The sequence below is a fragment of the Melanerpes formicivorus genome, unplaced genomic scaffold (genome assembly GCF_026170545.1).
Source record: "Melanerpes formicivorus ecotype bairdi unplaced genomic scaffold, bMelFor1.0.p_v2 SCAF_6, whole genome shotgun sequence".
Classification (NCBI taxonomy): Eukaryota; Metazoa; Chordata; class Aves; order Piciformes; family Picidae; genus Melanerpes; species Melanerpes formicivorus.
Genome location: NW_027142358.1, coordinates 1,507,936 through 1,526,245, shown reverse-complemented (window position 1 = coordinate 1,526,245; position 18,310 = coordinate 1,507,936). Strand labels below are relative to the sequence as shown.

The window sequence follows — 18,310 nt, the reverse complement described above, 5'->3', positions numbered from 1 at the left end:
CTTGAGAGAGTCCAGCACAGAGCCACAAATATACTGTAGGCAGTGGAAGAGGCTGAGGGAGCTGGGGCTCTTCAGCCTGGAGCAGAGGAGCCTAAGCCTCATTCATGTTGATAAAGATGTGCAGGGCAGTGTTGGGAGGATGGAGCCAGGCTCTGCTTAGTGGTGTCCAATGACAGGACAAAGGGCAATGCGTGCCAGCTGGAGCAGAGGAGGTTCCAGAGGAACAGAAAGGAAAACTTTTTCACTGTGAGGGTGCCAAAGCCCTGGAACGGGCTGCTCAGGGGTGTTGTGGAGTCTCCTTCTCTAGAGACATTCAAAACCTACCTCAGTGTGTTCCTGTGTGACCTGCTCCGGGTGATCCTTCTCTGCAGATGGGTCAGACTCAATGATCTTTTGAGGTCCCTTCCAACCCCTAACATTCTGTGATTCACTTTCTCCTCTTTCAAGCTACACACATAGACACAGATTTATGTATGCATGTAGATATGTATATTTGTCTATCTGCAAAAACCTTCATACTTTTCTGTTTCCAAGAAAGTATGACAGCAGCCAGAGCACAGATGGCCACTGCAAGTAATATCTGGTATTACAGGCATGTGGCACCTCACACCTGTATGCACCAGTAAGTGAGAGGGAAAGCACTGCTGCTTCAAGTAGTTTAGCAATCATAGAATTGTTAGGGTTGGAAGGGACCTCAAGGATCATCTAGTTCCAACCGCTCTGCCATGGGCAGGGACACCTCCACTACATCAGATTGCTCAGAGCCACATCCTGGCTGGCCTTAAAAACCTCCAGGGATGAAGCTTCTACCACCTCCCTGGGCAACTGGTGCCAGTCTCTCACGACCCTCATGGGGAAGAACTTCTTCCTAACATCCAATCTGAATCTACCCATTTCTAGTTTGTTTGTTTTTTTCATTCCCCCCAGTCCTATTGCTCCCTGACACCATAAAAAGTCCCGCCCCAGCTTTCTTGTAGCCCCCTTCAGATACTGGAAGGGCACAATATGGTCTCCTGGGAGCCTTCTCTTCTCCAGACTGAATAGCCCTAACTCTCCCAGTCTGTCCTCAAAGGAGAGGTGCTCCAGCCCTCTAATCAGCCTTGAGGCTCTTCTCTAGACACCTTCCAGCACCTCCAGATCCTGTAATAGGGGCTCCAGAACTGGACACAGTATTCCAGGTGAGGTTTCACCAGAGCAGAGTAAAGAGGGAGAATCACCTCCCTCGACCTTCTGGCTGTGGTTCTCTTGATGCAGCCCAGGATGTGATTGGCTTTCTGGGCTGCAAGTGCACACTGGTGGCTCATGTTGAACTTCTTATCCACCAGCACCCTCAAGTCCTTGTCTTCAGGGCTGCTCTCCAGCCAGTCCCTGCCCAGCTTATATCGGTGCTTGGGATTGCCCCAACCCAGATGCAGGACCTATCATACAGCAGCATTTGTACAGAATCCTAGAGCACAGTCGTAGCTGGAAACAAACTTAGGCATAGAAGCCCTTTGGTGCAGAGTGTCAAAATGGGTTCAGAGTTGTCATGTGAATTTCTGTGTGGCATTGTGATAGCTCTATTGTTTGAAACGGCAGTTGAGCGTTACGAATAACAGTGGCACCCTATTCCAAAGTATTTTGGCTTGTCACAAATAAATAGCTTGTGAAAACGTTGTTCTTGCACTTCACGTGAACAGAATCTGCATCCTTGCTACATACACCTGCTATTTTTCCCGTGCCTCTTTCCTTTCAGCACAGCATAAAATTGCTAACCAGATTTTGGCTGTGTGCTGTGTGCACAAATTACCGTACGATTAAGCTGCCAGTCCACTTTAAATGTTTGTTAAAAAGAAGTACTCTCTGCTACTAATCAATGCTTCAAGACAGGCTCTTATTTTTTCTTTTTTTTTTTTTTTTTCTATTAGCTTTTATTTGTTTCTGAACAGGATATAAAGTTGCAAACTTGGGGGGAAAAAAGGCGTATTGTATAACAGAAAGGTTATCCAGGTAGAGCTCTCTGAAGAACTCTTTTTGCACAGTTTGATAGCATTTAGAGGCCTAGAAAGTTTCTGCCCTTTCTAAGAAGAAAAAAATCTCAAGACCAAATTCAGAAGTAATGAAGATATGAAAGTGGATGTTCTAAAAAGCTGATCACATCAACAGGTGTTTAAAGAAACCAAACAAAGCAAATCACAGGCACACTGAAGGAAAATAATAATAAAAGAAGAGAGCATTTTCTGAAGTACCTTTCTGCAGTGGGAATAAACTGCAACTAAATTTGCAAGAGATGAGGTGTGTAGAATCCTATTTCACAAAAGTGTGGACAGGGCCACTTCACTGCTGTTAAATCCTTCCAGTTTCAGCTGGCAATATTCTGTCAAAAGCCATTTTTTCATATATTCTTTTTCACTACATGGCTCAATTGTTATCAGATTGAGAGTATCATCTGAGATACTGCTGATATTCAATATTGAAGGGTAAGCTCAAATTTTAGTGGCTTTTCTAAAGATCAATTCTTGGATATCAAGGCTTCACTGGCAAGAGAGTCTCTTAAACTTGCGTGATCCTGGGACTAAAGAAGCCAAACCTGACCTGAGTTAAACACAGTAATCGGTGTAGGAGGTGATTGGAATTTTCCTGTTTTGAGTCACAGTGATTTATCAAGTTTTTGGCCTCTGTTAAACAAGAGGACACAGTCTCAGGCTGCACCAGGGGAGGTTTAGGCTGGATGGTGAGAAGAAATTCTTCACAAGAAGAGTGATTTGCCCATTGGAATGGGCTGCCCAGGGAGGTGGTGGAGTCACCATCATTGGAGGTGTTTAGGAAGAGACTGGATGGGGTGCTTGGTGCCATGGTTTAGTTAATTAGATGGTGTTGGGTGATAGGTTGGGCCTGATGATCTCAAAGGTATTTTCCAACCTATTCTATTCTATTCTATTCTATTCTATTCTATTCTATTCTATTCTATTCTATTCTATTCTATTCTATTCTATTCTATTCTATTCTATTCTATTCTATTCTATTCTATTCTATTCTATTCAGGCTAGATGTGAGGAGGAGGTTCTTCACCATGAGAGTGGTGAGACCCTGGAATGGGTTGTCCAGGGAGGTGGTCGAGGCCCCATCCCTGGGGGTGTTTAAGAGCAGGCTGGATGAGGCTCTGTCCAGCCTGATCTAGTGTGGAAGGTCCTTGCCCATGGCAGGGGGGTTGGAACTAGATGATCCTTGTGGTGCCTTCCAACCCTGAATGAAACTATGAAACTATGAAACTATTCTTCACAATTCTTCACTAAACTTCACAATTTATCATTGGTGTCCTAAACTGTTTTAAAGGATGTAAATTCTAGACCAAGGCTTGTGTTGAGGAGTTAACATGAACTCTTCCTCAAGTATTTCTTGCAGAGAAAGTGCAGAACTACAGCTTACCAATCATTATTAGATGTATCAAATAATGTGCAATCTCTTAGATGTTTTTTTTAAAACTTTATTTTATCACTTTCTCCATTGCCTTCATGCCTAGCAATTTATTATTTTTATCAGAAACCTGCATCTCTGATTCTATCTGAAGAAATTCTTCTGTGGTAAAGGAGTTGAAAAATGAATAGTTTTAAGAAATTTTCTGATACTGTTAATCTGTGCACTTGGGCACTGTGCCTAAGTTTGTATGCTGCAAATCAGGGAATATTCCTTAAGTTGGTAAGAGACTTGCAAACCTTCAAATGTAGTTGTTACTGAAGGAATTTGTTAAAGGAGTAAATCTTATTAGCTGCATAGAATTAATTTCCTATGGTAACTTAAACCTGTATGAATGGCTCAAATGAAGGATGGAGGAGGAAATGCTCTAAGCAAGCGTTTAAAATGCAGCATTATTCTCCTTCTGTGCAATGTTTCTTTTTGACTTTCATTTGTATTACAGCTGCTGCAGATGACAGATGTTACCGATACGCAGACTGTGCGAGCTGCACTGCCAATACAAACGGGTGCCAGTGGTGTGATGACAAGAAGTGCATTTCAGCAAACAGCAACTGTAGTGTGGTGAGTCTTTGCCAATCTATGCTTGTGTCATTAATGCTGTTGTTTCTTTTCTAGCTAAACCAGAGACCTGTTGCAGCAAATGAAAAGGGGTATGGCAGAGTAATAGTAGCTTGCTTTGGACACTCTCATAAACATGCTTGTCTGGCTTTTGCAGTAAAAACGTTGCAGAGGGCAGAGTTGGGCTGCAGCAAAAATATCTATTCCTGGGGAAGAAATTATTGTTGTCTTTAGGGTTGTGCTAGCCCACTATGCATCTCTCAGGACAAATGCAATTATATCCTAATTAATGAAGTTTGGAATGTCCCAGAGTCAGTATGAACTTGGATTTTGTGTGCATGTGGTGTACAGTATGCAGGCAGAAATTGTGGGAGCCCATAAAGGGTGGCCACTTGGGATTTTTAGTTTTGCTTTGTTTATTTTTTCCCCACTCTTTAAAACAGAACTAGGTCAGTCTCATTAGTCTTGGTATTCTGATCACTGAGCATCATAGAAATGTTTTCCTTTAAGCCATGGACTTGATTGTCATCTCATTAAAGGAGTGAGCCACTGTTATCATGCTATTAACTGGCTTGTGATGACTTGGTAAGATTGTTCTGATCTTTGCAAACATAAGCATATAGATTCATGCAAGTTTATACTTTTGCATTTTTAATATTGCTTACTGCTGTGTTTTATACTTGATGTTGTTGTCCACCAACTGCTAAATCTCTTCCTTGATCATTTGATTTTTGACAAGCTTGTACTAGTATTTTAGCTTTCTGAATTTTGCCTCCTTATATTTTTCACCTAGCTCTAGACTTGGGGCTGTACTTGAGTTCAAAATCTTTCTTTACACACTCCCATTAGTAAAAGTAGCTTGCTTTCCAGTTTGAATCTGATGCAAATCAATCCTGTTCTCTAGACAGACAAATTAAGGTGTGAACTGGATTGACTCTGACTCAGATCTTATCTCTTCAGGGTGAGCAGTGCCAGCTCTAATCAGTCGTGTTTGTAGCTAGTTACCACTAAGAAAGCAAGGCAGACACAAATTCAGCCGTGTTTTAAGTCTGTCAGAGGGACTTTAATCCCAGGCACTAATGGTTAGTTTCCTTTGTGATTTTCAAGGGCTCTTCTTTTCCTAACATGTTGTGCTAGATTAGGTGCCAAATTTCTAACTGTGGTTTTCAACTCTTAAGCAAGCAGCAGTTGCTAAGGAGGGAGCCGTCATCATTCCTGATGAATGTGGAGCACTGGGTATTTTAGCACAAGCTTCTCAGTTTAACATCCTTCTTTGACAGCCTTTTGTGACCAGGATTGTCAGCTTAATTAGCAACTGAAGCGCCCGTCTTCTCTGTATAGTTTCCCATCTTTTATTCAGGTTTCGAAGTGGATGGCAAAGGCTGTTAGTGGACTTAATAAAGAATGGGATAGTGAAAATTCATCAGAATGGTCTCTGAAAAGTGTTACTACCATAAGTTGAAAGTGGCTATTGCAAAATTAGTATATTGGCTGGGGGATGGTGGAGGCAAATTTTTGCAGCTATCAACACAAACCCAACAAAATAGCATCGACAGAATGGCACCGCATGGAGAAGTGGAAATGGATCAGACTGAATACCCGCTTTCATAGACTGCTACTTCTGGACTAGGCCCACAAAATGAAAATGTTGTGAGAATACTGTGACAGTAATAAGGGATAACAAGCTGTAGACTCAGAAACATCACAAGGAGACCATTTTTGCAGCTGTGTAAAAGGTATGGACCTATAACTTAGACCACAGAACAACCAGATGAGACAGACAATGTTTGTGCCTTTGCTTTGTGGAAACTGGCCAGCATAATAAAGATATGTTGGCAATCAGTTTGTCATTGGCCTGATGGTCATGGGTATTTCAAAGCAGTGACTGTTCTGCTGATTGGAAGGGCTGCAAAATATGGCAGTTTTCATGAAACAGCTCTGACTGGACAGATTGACTTCATAAGCAGTACTAATGCCTTGATGATACAAGTATACCTGTCTATGCTCACCATCTGATGTGGATCAGCATGTTAGCAGGGCAGTATGTTCAACTGCTGTGCTGTCAGGGGAACATTAGGGTGTATACATACTCTGATATGATGCAGACCCCATCATATACAATGCAAAAGCTGAGTGGATAAGTGTTTATTATGTTTACTCAACTGGGAAACAGTTTACTTAATATATTTGGAGTCATTCAAGATGCTACTGAAATCTGGCAGCCGAGGATATTGAGCAGCATGCTCCCAGTAGAGCCTTGCTGCCTTTTTTTTTTTTCTGTCAACAAATATAAGAGGCTTTGTCCCATATAGCAAGGGTTTTAAAGGTTTGAGCAGTGATACTATTGCAATTCCCCATACTCCTTACAGTCGTTTTACATAATGCTCTGAAGTCATAGAATAGAATTAACCAGGTTTGAAGAGAACTTTGAGATCATTGAGTCCAACCTATCACCCAACACCATCTAATCAACTAAACCATGGCACCAAGCACCCCATCCAGTCTCTTCTTAAACACCTCCAGTGATGGTGACTCCACCACCTCCCTGGGCAGCCCATTCCAATGGGCAATCATTCTTCCTGTGAAGGACTTCTTCCTAACATCCAGTCTAAACCTCCCCTGGTGCAGCTTGAGACTGTGTCCTCTTGTTCTGGGGCTGGTTTTTGAAAACCTATTTTTCAAAAATACTTTTCATACAATGATGAATAAATAAAAATTACACTCAGCTCTAGATTGATCTTTCAGAACAATTCAGCAAATATTCAGATTCATCCTACTTAGCCAAGGTGTCAAACATTCACTTTTGGCTGAAAAATGGTTAAAGAATTAAGTTAATTCAAACACTTAATAATGATCCTCTGTAGTTAAACAAGAATAGAATAGGTGTAGTGCTTATCTCTCTCACAGTATCACAGTATCACCGTATCGCTAAGGTTGGAAGAGACCTCGAGGATCATTGAGTCCAACCTGTCACCGCAGACCTCATGACTAGACCACGGCACCAAGTGCCATGTCCAATCTCCTCTTGAACACCTCCAGGGACTGTGACTCCACCACCGCCCTGGGCAGCCCATTCCAATGACGAATGCCTCTCTCGGTGAAGAACTTTCTCCTCACCTTGAGCCTAAACTTCCCCTGACACAGCTTGAGACTGTGTCCCCTTGTTCTGGTGCTGGTTTAGTTTTTATCTTGGAGGCTGAAGGAGTCTAAAAATTGTAGGATCACTTTCTCTACTTTTTTTCCCCCCAGAATGTGTAAATACAGGTACTGCCACAGGGCTAAGAGCAACTCTAATACTGTCATGAATGCTGTCTTATGCCAAATACACACTTAATGAAATATGCCCCTCTATGCACTATATATCATTCTGTCGTCTTCTAAAACTGGGAGAAAAGCTTGCTCCCATGCTTGTATCTACCTTTCTTCCTTAAATTCTGTTTCACATCATCTTTTGTTTTGCTTTTTTGAAAGAGGCTCCATGTCCAGCATGTGGTATGTTTCTGTTTTTAGTAGAGTAGGTTGCATTGACATCTACTAGCAGTTCACTGCCTTTAAGTCTACTACATTGATCTTGCACTTTGACACTTTCACTTGTTCCCTGCATTATCCTAAGCATCTTCCTTGTTCTCACTGATTCTAATGCATTTTGCCTATTTCTTAACAGTATTGCTGGTATGTGGCTTAAATTTTTTCATGTCTGATTGTGGCAACACAAACTAAATGCATTAGAACCCATGAAGAATATCACAGTATCACACTATCGCCAAGGTTGGAAGAGACCTCGAGGATCATTGAGTTGAACCTGTAACCACAGACCTCATGACTAGACCATGGCACCAAGTGCCACATCCAATCTCTTCTTGAACACCTCCAGGGATGGTAACTCCACCACCTCCCTCGGCAGCACATTCCAATGGCTAATGACTCTCTCGGTGAGGAACTTTCTCCTCACCTCGAGCCTAAACTTCCCCTGGCGCAGCTTGAGACTGTGTCCCCTTGTTCTGGTGCTGGTTGCCTGGGAGAAGAGACCAATCCCTTCCTGGCTACAACCACCTTTCAGGTAGTTGTAGAGGGCAATGAGGTCACCCCTGAGCTTCCTCTTCTCCAGGCTAAACAATCCCAGCTCCCTCAGCCTCTCCTCATAGGGCTGTGCTCAAGGCCTCTCACCAGCCTTGTTGCCCTTCTCTGGACATGTTGAAATGTTTCGATGTCCTTCTTAAACTGAGGGGCCCAGAACTGGACACAGGACTCAAGGTGATTGAGTACTTAAGGTGAATGATTAAGAGTATTTTGCTGAGAGATGTAGGGTACTAGAGGACGGTCCAAGGACCATTACAGTCCTACATTGTTCAATGTTTTTATACAGTGCCTTAAAGACAAGAATAATTGTCTTTTTGTAATGCTTGCACTGCTTCCTGAACGCTTAGCATCTTTCATAATGAGAGTCCTTGAGTGCTACACTAATGCAGTGATAATAATAATCACAGGAATCTGCCTACATTTGGAGAGTTCAAAATACAGTCAAGAGGAAACATGTAAAATAGTAGGAGGAGTTATGAATAGCATCAAATTTATCTTGAAGGTGAAAAAATAAACCTCAAATTTAAGGCTATGGAGTATGCAATGGTAAGATATGGGAGTAGGTTCAGAGAAGTAGTAGCAAATTTATTAAATTAATAATTTACAGGTAGACTAGATAAACTCTTAACCCACAAAATCCAGGAGGAGGAGAGAGAGGTACATTATTTAACAGCAATTTTCCAAAATTCTAAGATAAACTACTGTAATATTTTGACTCTCCAGTGGAGATGTGGAGAATCACTGCAGTTCATAGGTCTGTCTGTATCCCACCAGATCCGGATCAGTACCAAAAAAAAAAAACCCTAAGTAAATCAGACATAAGTGGGAAACTTTATATATAACTTGATTTACTCATGCTTTGGAGTGTAAACATTATAAATATCCCACAGCAATATAGAACTTGGGTAACAGATGGGCTGTCATATTCCTGAATTTCATTGGGTTTGGTAGCTTAAGTTATAACCTTAATATTGTGCTAATATGAATTACCTATTGGATTCACATCTACGTTGAACTAATGAGATTTTCAGGCAAGCAGTGTTTAAATTGGATTCGAGGGAAATAAGTGCTGGGAATAAGGGAATACAATAAAGAGCATTATTACAAAATAGTCACCAGGACTTTGAATTTTCTTTCAAACATTAAATAACCAGTGCAAACCACACTTCATTATTGGAAAGTAATAGAGCAAACATCTTGGCTTAGTTGGAAAATTGTAATCTGTATGTAATAGCACTAAAAAGTATATCATTTTCAAAAGCAACCTCAGAGCTTAAGGATTTTGACTGTCACGATGACAGTGACTATTTGAATTGTTGCAAATGAGCAGATTATGGTTACTTATACTCTAAAATTCACTTAAAAGCATCTTCCAAGCAGTCTGTGTATGTGTCTCCTGACTGAGTGAAACTGAATGTGATCTTGTGCCAAACAAAGGCTTTTACTGCTTCCCTGTTCGTATGCATTTATTGGCCTGGGTACCTCATGGCGTAGCCTTTGGATGTGTTTCATGCCATGGTGTAGACACCTTCTTGTAAAATTGTTTCTCTGGTTCATTTTGTTTCACAGTAGCTTTTCTTATAGACCAGAAAAATAGTGAGTACCTCTTATGTAGGCCCACTGATGGCCATCTGATCCAATAAAGGCTATGAACACATCCCTAAGCAGCAGTGTTCTTCAAGAGGAATGAAGCTGGCTCTGGGCGAAAGTGAAAATTCGTTTTAACAATTCATTTTAACATTTTAACTGGTTGTCTTCTCTCCTGACTGCAGTAGGTTGATGCTGTATCATCATCATTATTATTCCAGTGCCAACAACTGTCTAACTTCTTGTCATATTGCACTTTTACATATGCTTTATCATACTCTAGGAGATTATTAGAAAGGAGGACAACTGTGTAAACCATTCACGTGCTGTCCAAGTACAATCCATTTTTTTGCATGAATGAATCTGTTGTTAGGGAGAAAAAAGGGTTGTTAGGATTGGACAAGGTGACCTCTAGAGGCGCCTTCCAACCTCAACTGTTTTGTCAGTATGAAGCTGTTTTGAATTAATTATTACCTTGAAATTCACTTAGTAGAGACAACCTCATGGATAAGCTGACGAATTGGCTGAGGATTTATTAAATAAGATGCCAATAGTGTGTCTTAATTGAAAGTACTTGGCAGGGGGAGGGAAGATGATTTGTATTAAAAATGTCTAACTTGGAAAGAAAGACCTTAATTTTCAGGGAAAAAAAACCCACAACTCCATCCCAACAAAAAGCCCCATGTAAAATTCCTTCAGTATTTACTCCTTTTCTTACATAGTAAGGTACTAAAGGAATAATGTTATTCCTAGTTTTGTGTCACTGCTTGACAAAACTGTTTCCTGTGGATTCTGTAAATTTTATACTAGCTGTGCTGCATACTGATTTGCAGTTGAATCTGTAGAGAAAAGCATGACAGGCATTTCGGACAAATCCTTGTGTTTTGTGACTGCTGTTTTATGGCTCCTATTTTTATTGCATGTAATCCAGACAAAACGAAGTAGAACACATTTTTGCACCTTCACGTGATGTGTAATTGTTTAATATCTGCATCTTGGGTGATTTTTTTATATTGTTTGATTATTTTGCTTGCTCTAAGCTACATAGGATGAGATAATTGACTGAGAGAATATCCCTTAATTATCTAAGAAATAAAGAGATAGTTTAGTTATTCAAGCCCTTCCTGGGTTCTGTCCAGGCAAGTGTCACCTTCAAAGTGCTATCTGACCCATTCAAAGTTAGTTGTATAGGATATGTGGAGTGATTTGTGCTCTAGAGATGCATTTTGTACTCTCTGCAGTTGGTTAAGGTTAGACAAAGACCTTAAAGTCAAGCTTATCTTTTAGGTGGCTGTGATTTTTCTGGAGCGGAGGGATCCTATCTGCTGTGTTGTTTCAGTTTTGACTGGCAGTTTGACATGTGTTTGAAATGTTATTTTGTCTGGTTTATTTTGTAGTCAGTTAAAAACTACACCAAATGTCATGTGAGGAATGAGCAGATCTGCAATAAATTGACCAGCTGCAAAAGCTGCTCACTGCACCTGAACTGCCAGTGGGACCAGCGACAGCAAGAGTGCCAGGCGCTACCTGGTAAGGGCTGCGAGGCGGTGCTGCTGCTTTTCATAGTTGATTTGAAAACTGAGTAATCTCCTCCGTTGTTGCCAAAGCATGTTTGTTCACAGAATCAACCAGGTTGCAAAAGACCTCAGATATCATCAAATCCAACCTATTACCTAATACCTAGCACCTCAGGATGACTAAACCATGGCTTCAAGTGCCACATCCAATCCTGTTTTGAATACCTCCAGGGAAAGTGACTCCACCACCTCCCTGGGCAGCAAATTCCAATAGCCAGTTGCTCTTTCTGTGAGGAACTTTCACCTCACCTGGAGCCTAAACTTCCTTTGGTGCAGCTTGAGACTGTGTCCTTTCATTCTGCCACTGGTTGCCTGGGAGAAGAGACCAACCCCTACCTGTACAACCTCCTTTCAGGAAGCTGTAGAGAATTTGTTCAATATGTAGATATGGATTTCTTTCACTTGTGCTGCTTTTCCCTGCCTAGAGGGGCCTGTACAGGTGAACACAGATGTAATTATGTCAATGATTGGCATATCAATGCCATCTATAATCTTGTTGGGAGAGATAATAATCTTAGTGAAGGTGTAATGGCATGTACCTCTGCACAAGCCAGTGATGAGTTCTAGCCTGTGGAGATCACTGCCTGTAGAGCTCAACTGCCTTACTGAGTGCTTTACTGTTATATCTGGGGCTTTATCTTATAAATTATGCTTCAATTATACTTCAGTTTTCCTGCATAGATAAGGCCTAAGATCTAGTTTCTTGATTGTCTAATGTAGGTAATACTATGAAAGCAGTAATGTAAAATATTCTCTGAAGGTGATATTAGCATTCTGAAATAATATTTATTCTGTAATTCATATTCATAGTTCCATATATGCCTTAGCTATCAGAACCTTTTCCATTTGATCTTTGTGTCTAGATGAGGTTAATGAACAGAGTTGTTTTTTTTTTTTCCACTGAGATTACTCATTAAATAACTTTAATCAGTTTATTCTGTGCAGTTTAAAACTAGATTTGTATAACCTTTCTTAAGGTTAACTCTGACAGTTGCTATGAATTACTCATCTTTTGATAGTTGTCTGAATCTGGGTAGTGCTGAAATTTATTGAAGAGGAAATATTTCCTGAGGTATCTGAATTTCCTTTCATTCTGATTGCATTTGGATTTGGGCACATCTAAATGCAAAGATAGGATGATACAGCATAGGTAAGGTAAAGTTGTGTTCTCTTAATTCTATGACAGTTGTTTTCAGATTGCAGAATCTACATAAAAACCTCATTCATGTTTATAAACATGTAAAGGATGAGTGCCAAGAGGATGGAGTCAGGCTCTGCTCAGTGATGCACAAATACAGGACAAGGGTCGATGAGTGGAAGTTGAGTCATAGGAAGTTCCATGGCAGCATGAGGAAAATTTATTTCCCCGTGAGGGTGACAGAGCCCTAGAACAGGCTGCCCAGGGGTTGTGGAGTCTCCCTCTCTGGAGATATTCAAAACCCACCTGCATGCATTCCTGTGTAATCTGGTATAGGTGATCCTGCTCTGGCAGAGGGGGTTGGGCTGGATGAGCTTTTGAGGTCTCTGCCACATTCTGTGATTCTGTGAACCAGGTAAATTCCTTACAACAATAGTAATTATCTGCACAATTTAATCCTTAATATTTACTTGTGCTGAAATCTGAATACAGGGAGAAAACAGTGTCATAATTAAGCATTTTATAGCTCAAAAGTTTCTTTTTGTAAAACCACACTATTTAATATGATACTTCAGCTATTTTAGAATCTGTGTGCTGTGAAAAAGGAAATTGAGTGTGGGATGTATTTTGAGTTATGATCTCAGGAAGATAAAATTCAGGCTCCCATAGGTTTTTTTCAAAAAGGTTTTTTGGTTTTGGTGTTTTGTTTTTGTTGGTTTTTTTTCCCCCCCAAATCAGCTTTAATCTTATGCTTTTTTAAACTAGCTCATCTGTGTGGGGAAGGATGGAATCACATTGGAGATGCCTGCCTCCGCATAAATTCTAGTCGTGAAAGCTATGACAATGCCAAATTGTACTGCTACAATTTAAGTGGGAATCTTGCCTCATTAACAACCTCTAAAGAAGTGGAGTTCGTTCTGGATGAAATACAAAAGTATACACTTCAGGTAACTTGAGTAAATGTCATTGATGCTTACATGAAGGAAATTTGCTTTGAGAAATCTAGTTTAAGCATTTATCCAAAGAGAGGGAAGTTTGTGTGTTCAAAGAAATGTGTCTTGAGTACTGTATTCAGTTTTGGGCTCCAAACAGGGATCTGCTGGAGAGGGTGCAGCAGAGGGCTACCAGGATGATTAGGGAACTGGAGCACAGCGTGATGAGGAGAGGCTGAGGGACCTGGGGCTTTTTGGTCTGGAAAAGAGAAGACTGAGAAGGGATTTAATAGATGTTTATAAATATCTGAGGGCTGGGGGTCAAGACGAAGGGGACAGGCTCTGCTCATTTGCTCCATGGGATAGGACAAGGGGCGGTGGAAGTAAGCTGCAGCACAGGAGGTTCCACCTCGAGACAAGGGGGAACTTCTTTACTGTAAGGGTCACAGAGCACTGGAATAGGCTGCCCAGAGAGGTTGTGGAGTCTCCTTCTCTGGAGACTTTCAAGGCCTGCCTGCATGAATTCGTCTGTGACCTGAGCTAGATTGTATGTTCCTGGTCTGGCAGGGGGGTTGGACTTTATGATCTCTTTTAATCCCTTCTGACCCCTGACATCCTGTGATCCTGTAGCATGGTGCTAAATACTAATATAAGTTATATGGGTGTAGAATATTAAGGACATCTCTTGTTTAAAGCTAATAACACAGCAGTTCCCAAGTGTTTCTTTTACCAGATGTAAGTGATTACAGGTTATTGTTTATTTTCAAGATGTGACTAGAGAATGGCTGGAACACTTACTTGGTAAATCTCAAATTCACAGACGATATGGGGTTGGAAGGGACCCTCAAACAGCAGCTTTGGTTTTGGGTGGTGAGTAGCTAGGTTGCAAGCAGCTGAAAACAGGGCCATACTGAAGAGGTATACTGTTCTCTGGAAACCCATAGCTCCCCATATAAATGGTGTGTGGTTACCAAAGGGTCACAGAGAAACTGTTCTTGTATGTGAAGCTTGTGGAAATTCCTTGCGCTGGCAGCACCAGAGAAAGTCAGGAGCTGGTTAGCTTTCTGTGATAATGGTGGGGCAAATTGAGGGCTGAAAACTCTTGCATGCCTCTGGCAAATACAGGAAGTTGTCATCAGGATACTCCTCAGGAAAGTGATCTGTATTAATTTAACTGTGGGACAAGAGGAGGGAAGTTAAGGATTAATAACCTGTCTGTTAGTGGTCAGGTTCAATTTCTTAGCAATGAAATGTTCAGATGCTTATTGCTGTGTCGAAACTGTTGGAAAGCCTAAACACACCACTGATGCACATTTAGGAGATATATGCATGCTCAGAAGATGTTAAACCCAACAGTGTACACTCAGGTGGGATGTCTTAGTAGAATAAGATTCCATTAGAAGCAAAACAGTTCATCCTAACAAAGGACCTTTTTTGAAGTGTGTATTTTGGTTTGTAGAACATACATTCTTTGTTTAAAACCCCTGGTTTTTGAGTAGCTTGGGATTTGGTAGTTAACAGGAAAATGAAAGACAATTACAGACAATAATTAAAGCTTATATCAATCTAGGGTGTGATTTGCAAAGTTATGTTGCAAATGAATTGAGATGCATACAAAAGAAACAGCAGTTAAAATGTCTTTGCATTCAATAAATCTGAATGCAAGGGTTCAGGGGTATACTGTGAATCAAAATACTCTGCATTATTGGTTTTAGTGCTCCATTTCAAGAAGAACATACAAGCATAGGTTATGCACTTAAGTGTTCTGATTTCCTCCCCCCCAAATAAATATAGGACCTGGACAGAGCAAAAATGTTACTTATTTTTTTTCCCTACTAGAAAGACATTGTATTCTCTATTATTTACTAATAAAAGAGAAGGAGTAATAATTCTTCTGTGTCAGATCTCCCCTGATGCTATACTTACTGTTGTCTTGAAACACTTTCAATCTGTCCGTATTTTGATGCGATATGATGTTGAAAACGTAATTGAAACTAAAATAACAAAATCATAAATGGCAATGATTTCTCTAGTTATTTATTTTGCTGCTTTGCCTCCTTCCCCCTTCCCTGATTCCTATTAAAATCCTGCACAGGAGGCCTTCAATCTAATAGTGTCTGATAGAGTATTGATATGACTGATATTACCTGATTGACTTGAGGCATGGATGAGAAATAGCTCATTTTAGTGTTTGGAAGCTAGATTTATCTTACATTTCAGGGCTGCAAAAGTCTACAAGGTGACATCCTGCTGAGCATATCTTTATTTAAATGAAGTATGTCCTGAGCCAATGTGCTGATATAAATTTTGAGATACCTCACATACAGTTTGTGCAACTGTGTAGACAAATGGATGTGCTTTAAAAGTGGCATAAACAATAATGTAGGTATCAGAATCTCTAATGCAATGATACCAAGACTTATCTTTGTGTCTTCAGTGCCATTTAGAGCAAAACCAAAAAACAAGCAAAAAACCACACACAGACAAAAACCTAACCCAAAACAAACCCAACCAAACAAACCCCCCCAACAGCCAGCAAACAACCCCCCCAATTTTTAATTCCTTTCTGGTGATGTAGTTACTTTTATTCTGTGTTGGAAAGCCTAAATGTCTTATCAGGTGTGAGAGTGGCTCTCTGAAACATCTTGATTTTCTTCTGTCTGCCTTTTCGTCCCAAACTGCAATCACAATGATTTTAAGGAGTATGATTTAATTTTAGATGGCTTGATTTTGTAACAGGTGGTGGTACAGAGTTCTGAGTGTCCAGAGCAACTGTAAGGTGAACGCTGCACCTTTAATCTGTATGATCTATGGTGGAGTTTGACATGTGTGGTTAATACAAAATGCTTCAGAATCTTTCACTTACAGGAAACAAAAGCGTTCAGAATTAGAGAATGTGTCAGAGCAACACATGGAAATAAGAATATGGATCTGTTTTCATCTCTGCTTTATCTGATATACTATAGAGGAAAGAAAAACAACTTTGATAACTGCGGTGTACTTTCCAAACTGTTAAAATAGTGTTAGTAACTACTACAGTCTGGAAGGACTTAAGAATGTTTTTTTTTTATTGTTCATAGAAGCAATTTTGGAATTTGAAGATTGTTTTCTGATATGCAAAGTCCTTGTTCAGACAGAAATATAGGACAATTTCTTCAAGATGTTTGGAGCAATACAAAACATTGATGCTTCGGAATGATTCAGAGGGAGGAAACTGCCACCATCTCGCAAACCTGTGCAGACCTTACTGTTGATCAATAATTTCTAAATTGGAAATCAATTCTATTCTAAATTCAAATTCTAAATTGGAAATCAGTAGATTGCCTTTTTTCTAAAATTATTTTTTATAAAGGACAAGTAGAAAGTTCATTTGGTACTAAAGAAAGGGACAAAACCAAGGCCTTTGTAACGTGGAGTCAAAACGCTGTCGAATTTGCAGATATATTCCAAAGCCCTGGCAAATAAAGACTAATTTGTATTTTTCATTAAAAAGAAATGAAATTCTTTCACAGAATGCCAAAATGAACACAATAGACTCAAAATTCCCCTACTAATGCAAGGTCATGGGAGGTGATTCTCTCCCTCTACTCAGCTCTGGTGAGACCCCACCTGGAGTACTGCGTCCAGTTCTGGAGCCCCTATTGCAAGAGGGATCTGGAGGTGCTGGAAGGTGTCCAGAGGAGGGCCATGGGGATGAGCAGAGGGCTGGAGCACCTCTCCTACGAGGACAGACTGAAGGAGTTGGGGCTGTTCAGTCTGGAGAAGAGAAGGCTCCGAGGTGACCTCATTATGGCCTTCCAGTATCTGAAGGGGGCCTACAGGAAGGCTGGGGAAGGACTTCTCAGGATCTCAGGTAGTGACAGGACTAGGGAGAATGAAATGAAGCTGGAGGTGGGGAGATTCAGGCTGGATGTGAGGAGGAAGTTCTTCACCATGAGAGTGGTGATGCCCTGGAATGGGTTGTCCAGGGAGGTGGTTGAAGCTCCATCCCTGGAGGTGTTTAAGACCAGGCTGGATGAGGCTCTGGCCAGCCTGATCTAGTGTGGGGTGTCCCTGCCCGTGGCAGGAGGGTTGGAACTAGATGATCCTTGTGGTCCCTTCCAACCCTGACTGATACTATGATACTATACTAAAATGATACCTGATATGTTTTCTTATGGGCTGTTTTATTGACCTAGTAAGGAAAATGCTATGAAAGGGAAGATTTGAGGGTTTTCTGCAAAGTTGATTAAACAGCAGTATGAGCTTAATTAATTGTTCCTGCTAATATTCAAGTGTTGTATATTCATTTAAAAGTGCAATTAGTTCTCTTGGGAGTTTGCTCGCAACTGTGGATCTTAACTAAAAACAATAATTTTCTTGTTAGCATGCAATAAATTCTGAGAGAATTTAGTTTTGCTGTGGTAAGCATAAACTGAGATGAGAACATTTATAAACAATGCCTTCAATTCTATACACTGTTTGCAGCCTTTCCTTTTAATTCACTGCTCAAGGCTAAGCCTCCTTTATAAAATTACACTTGAGTGTCAGTTGCAGTTAATTAGTGAACTTATTCCTTGGTGGCTCAAAGTATTCTCAGAGGGATGTATGTTTTTGTGGGTTTATTGTGCATTTGGTTGTAGTGAAGCTGACATCTGCTTTTTTTGTCTTTCTTTCTGAATTATTGCCTTTGCCACAGCTTCTGTCAGTTTTTACTGTTGTGGTTTTGGAAGTCTAATAAATTATTTCAGCATGTTGCCTCAATATTAGAGTTGTTACATTAACTGTCCATTAGTTTACTTCTAGTTTAACTGTCTTCCTAATTTAAGCAAGTGGGGAGCTCAGCTCTCTTTGGTAGCCTGAGAGAAAAACCTGACTTTCCCAGAAAATTGTCCTCTGTATTGAGGAAAACTCAAGGGCATCTAAACCAAAGTCTTACTGGATACTGAAATTTGAAAAGACTAGGAGAAATAAGTGTTCTTATAGAATAAACGAGAAGTAAC

The 18,310-nt window shown here is 40.5% G+C and overlaps 1 protein-coding gene across 2 annotated transcripts in view; it reads left to right on the top strand.

The window, feature by feature from the left end:
• ATRNL1 (attractin like 1) overlaps nt 1-18,310 on the top strand; it is a 618,199-nt gene that overhangs the window by 113,080 nt on the left and 486,809 nt on the right. For both annotated transcript variants that reach the window (XM_068139299.1, XM_068139300.1), the window contains exons 13-15: nt 3,899-4,017; nt 11,079-11,211; nt 13,162-13,343. In XM_068139299.1, the coding sequence (XP_067995400.1) occupies nt 3,899-4,017; nt 11,079-11,211; nt 13,162-13,343 (434 nt within the window). The remainder of the gene's footprint in view (nt 1-3,898; nt 4,018-11,078; nt 11,212-13,161; nt 13,344-18,310) is intronic.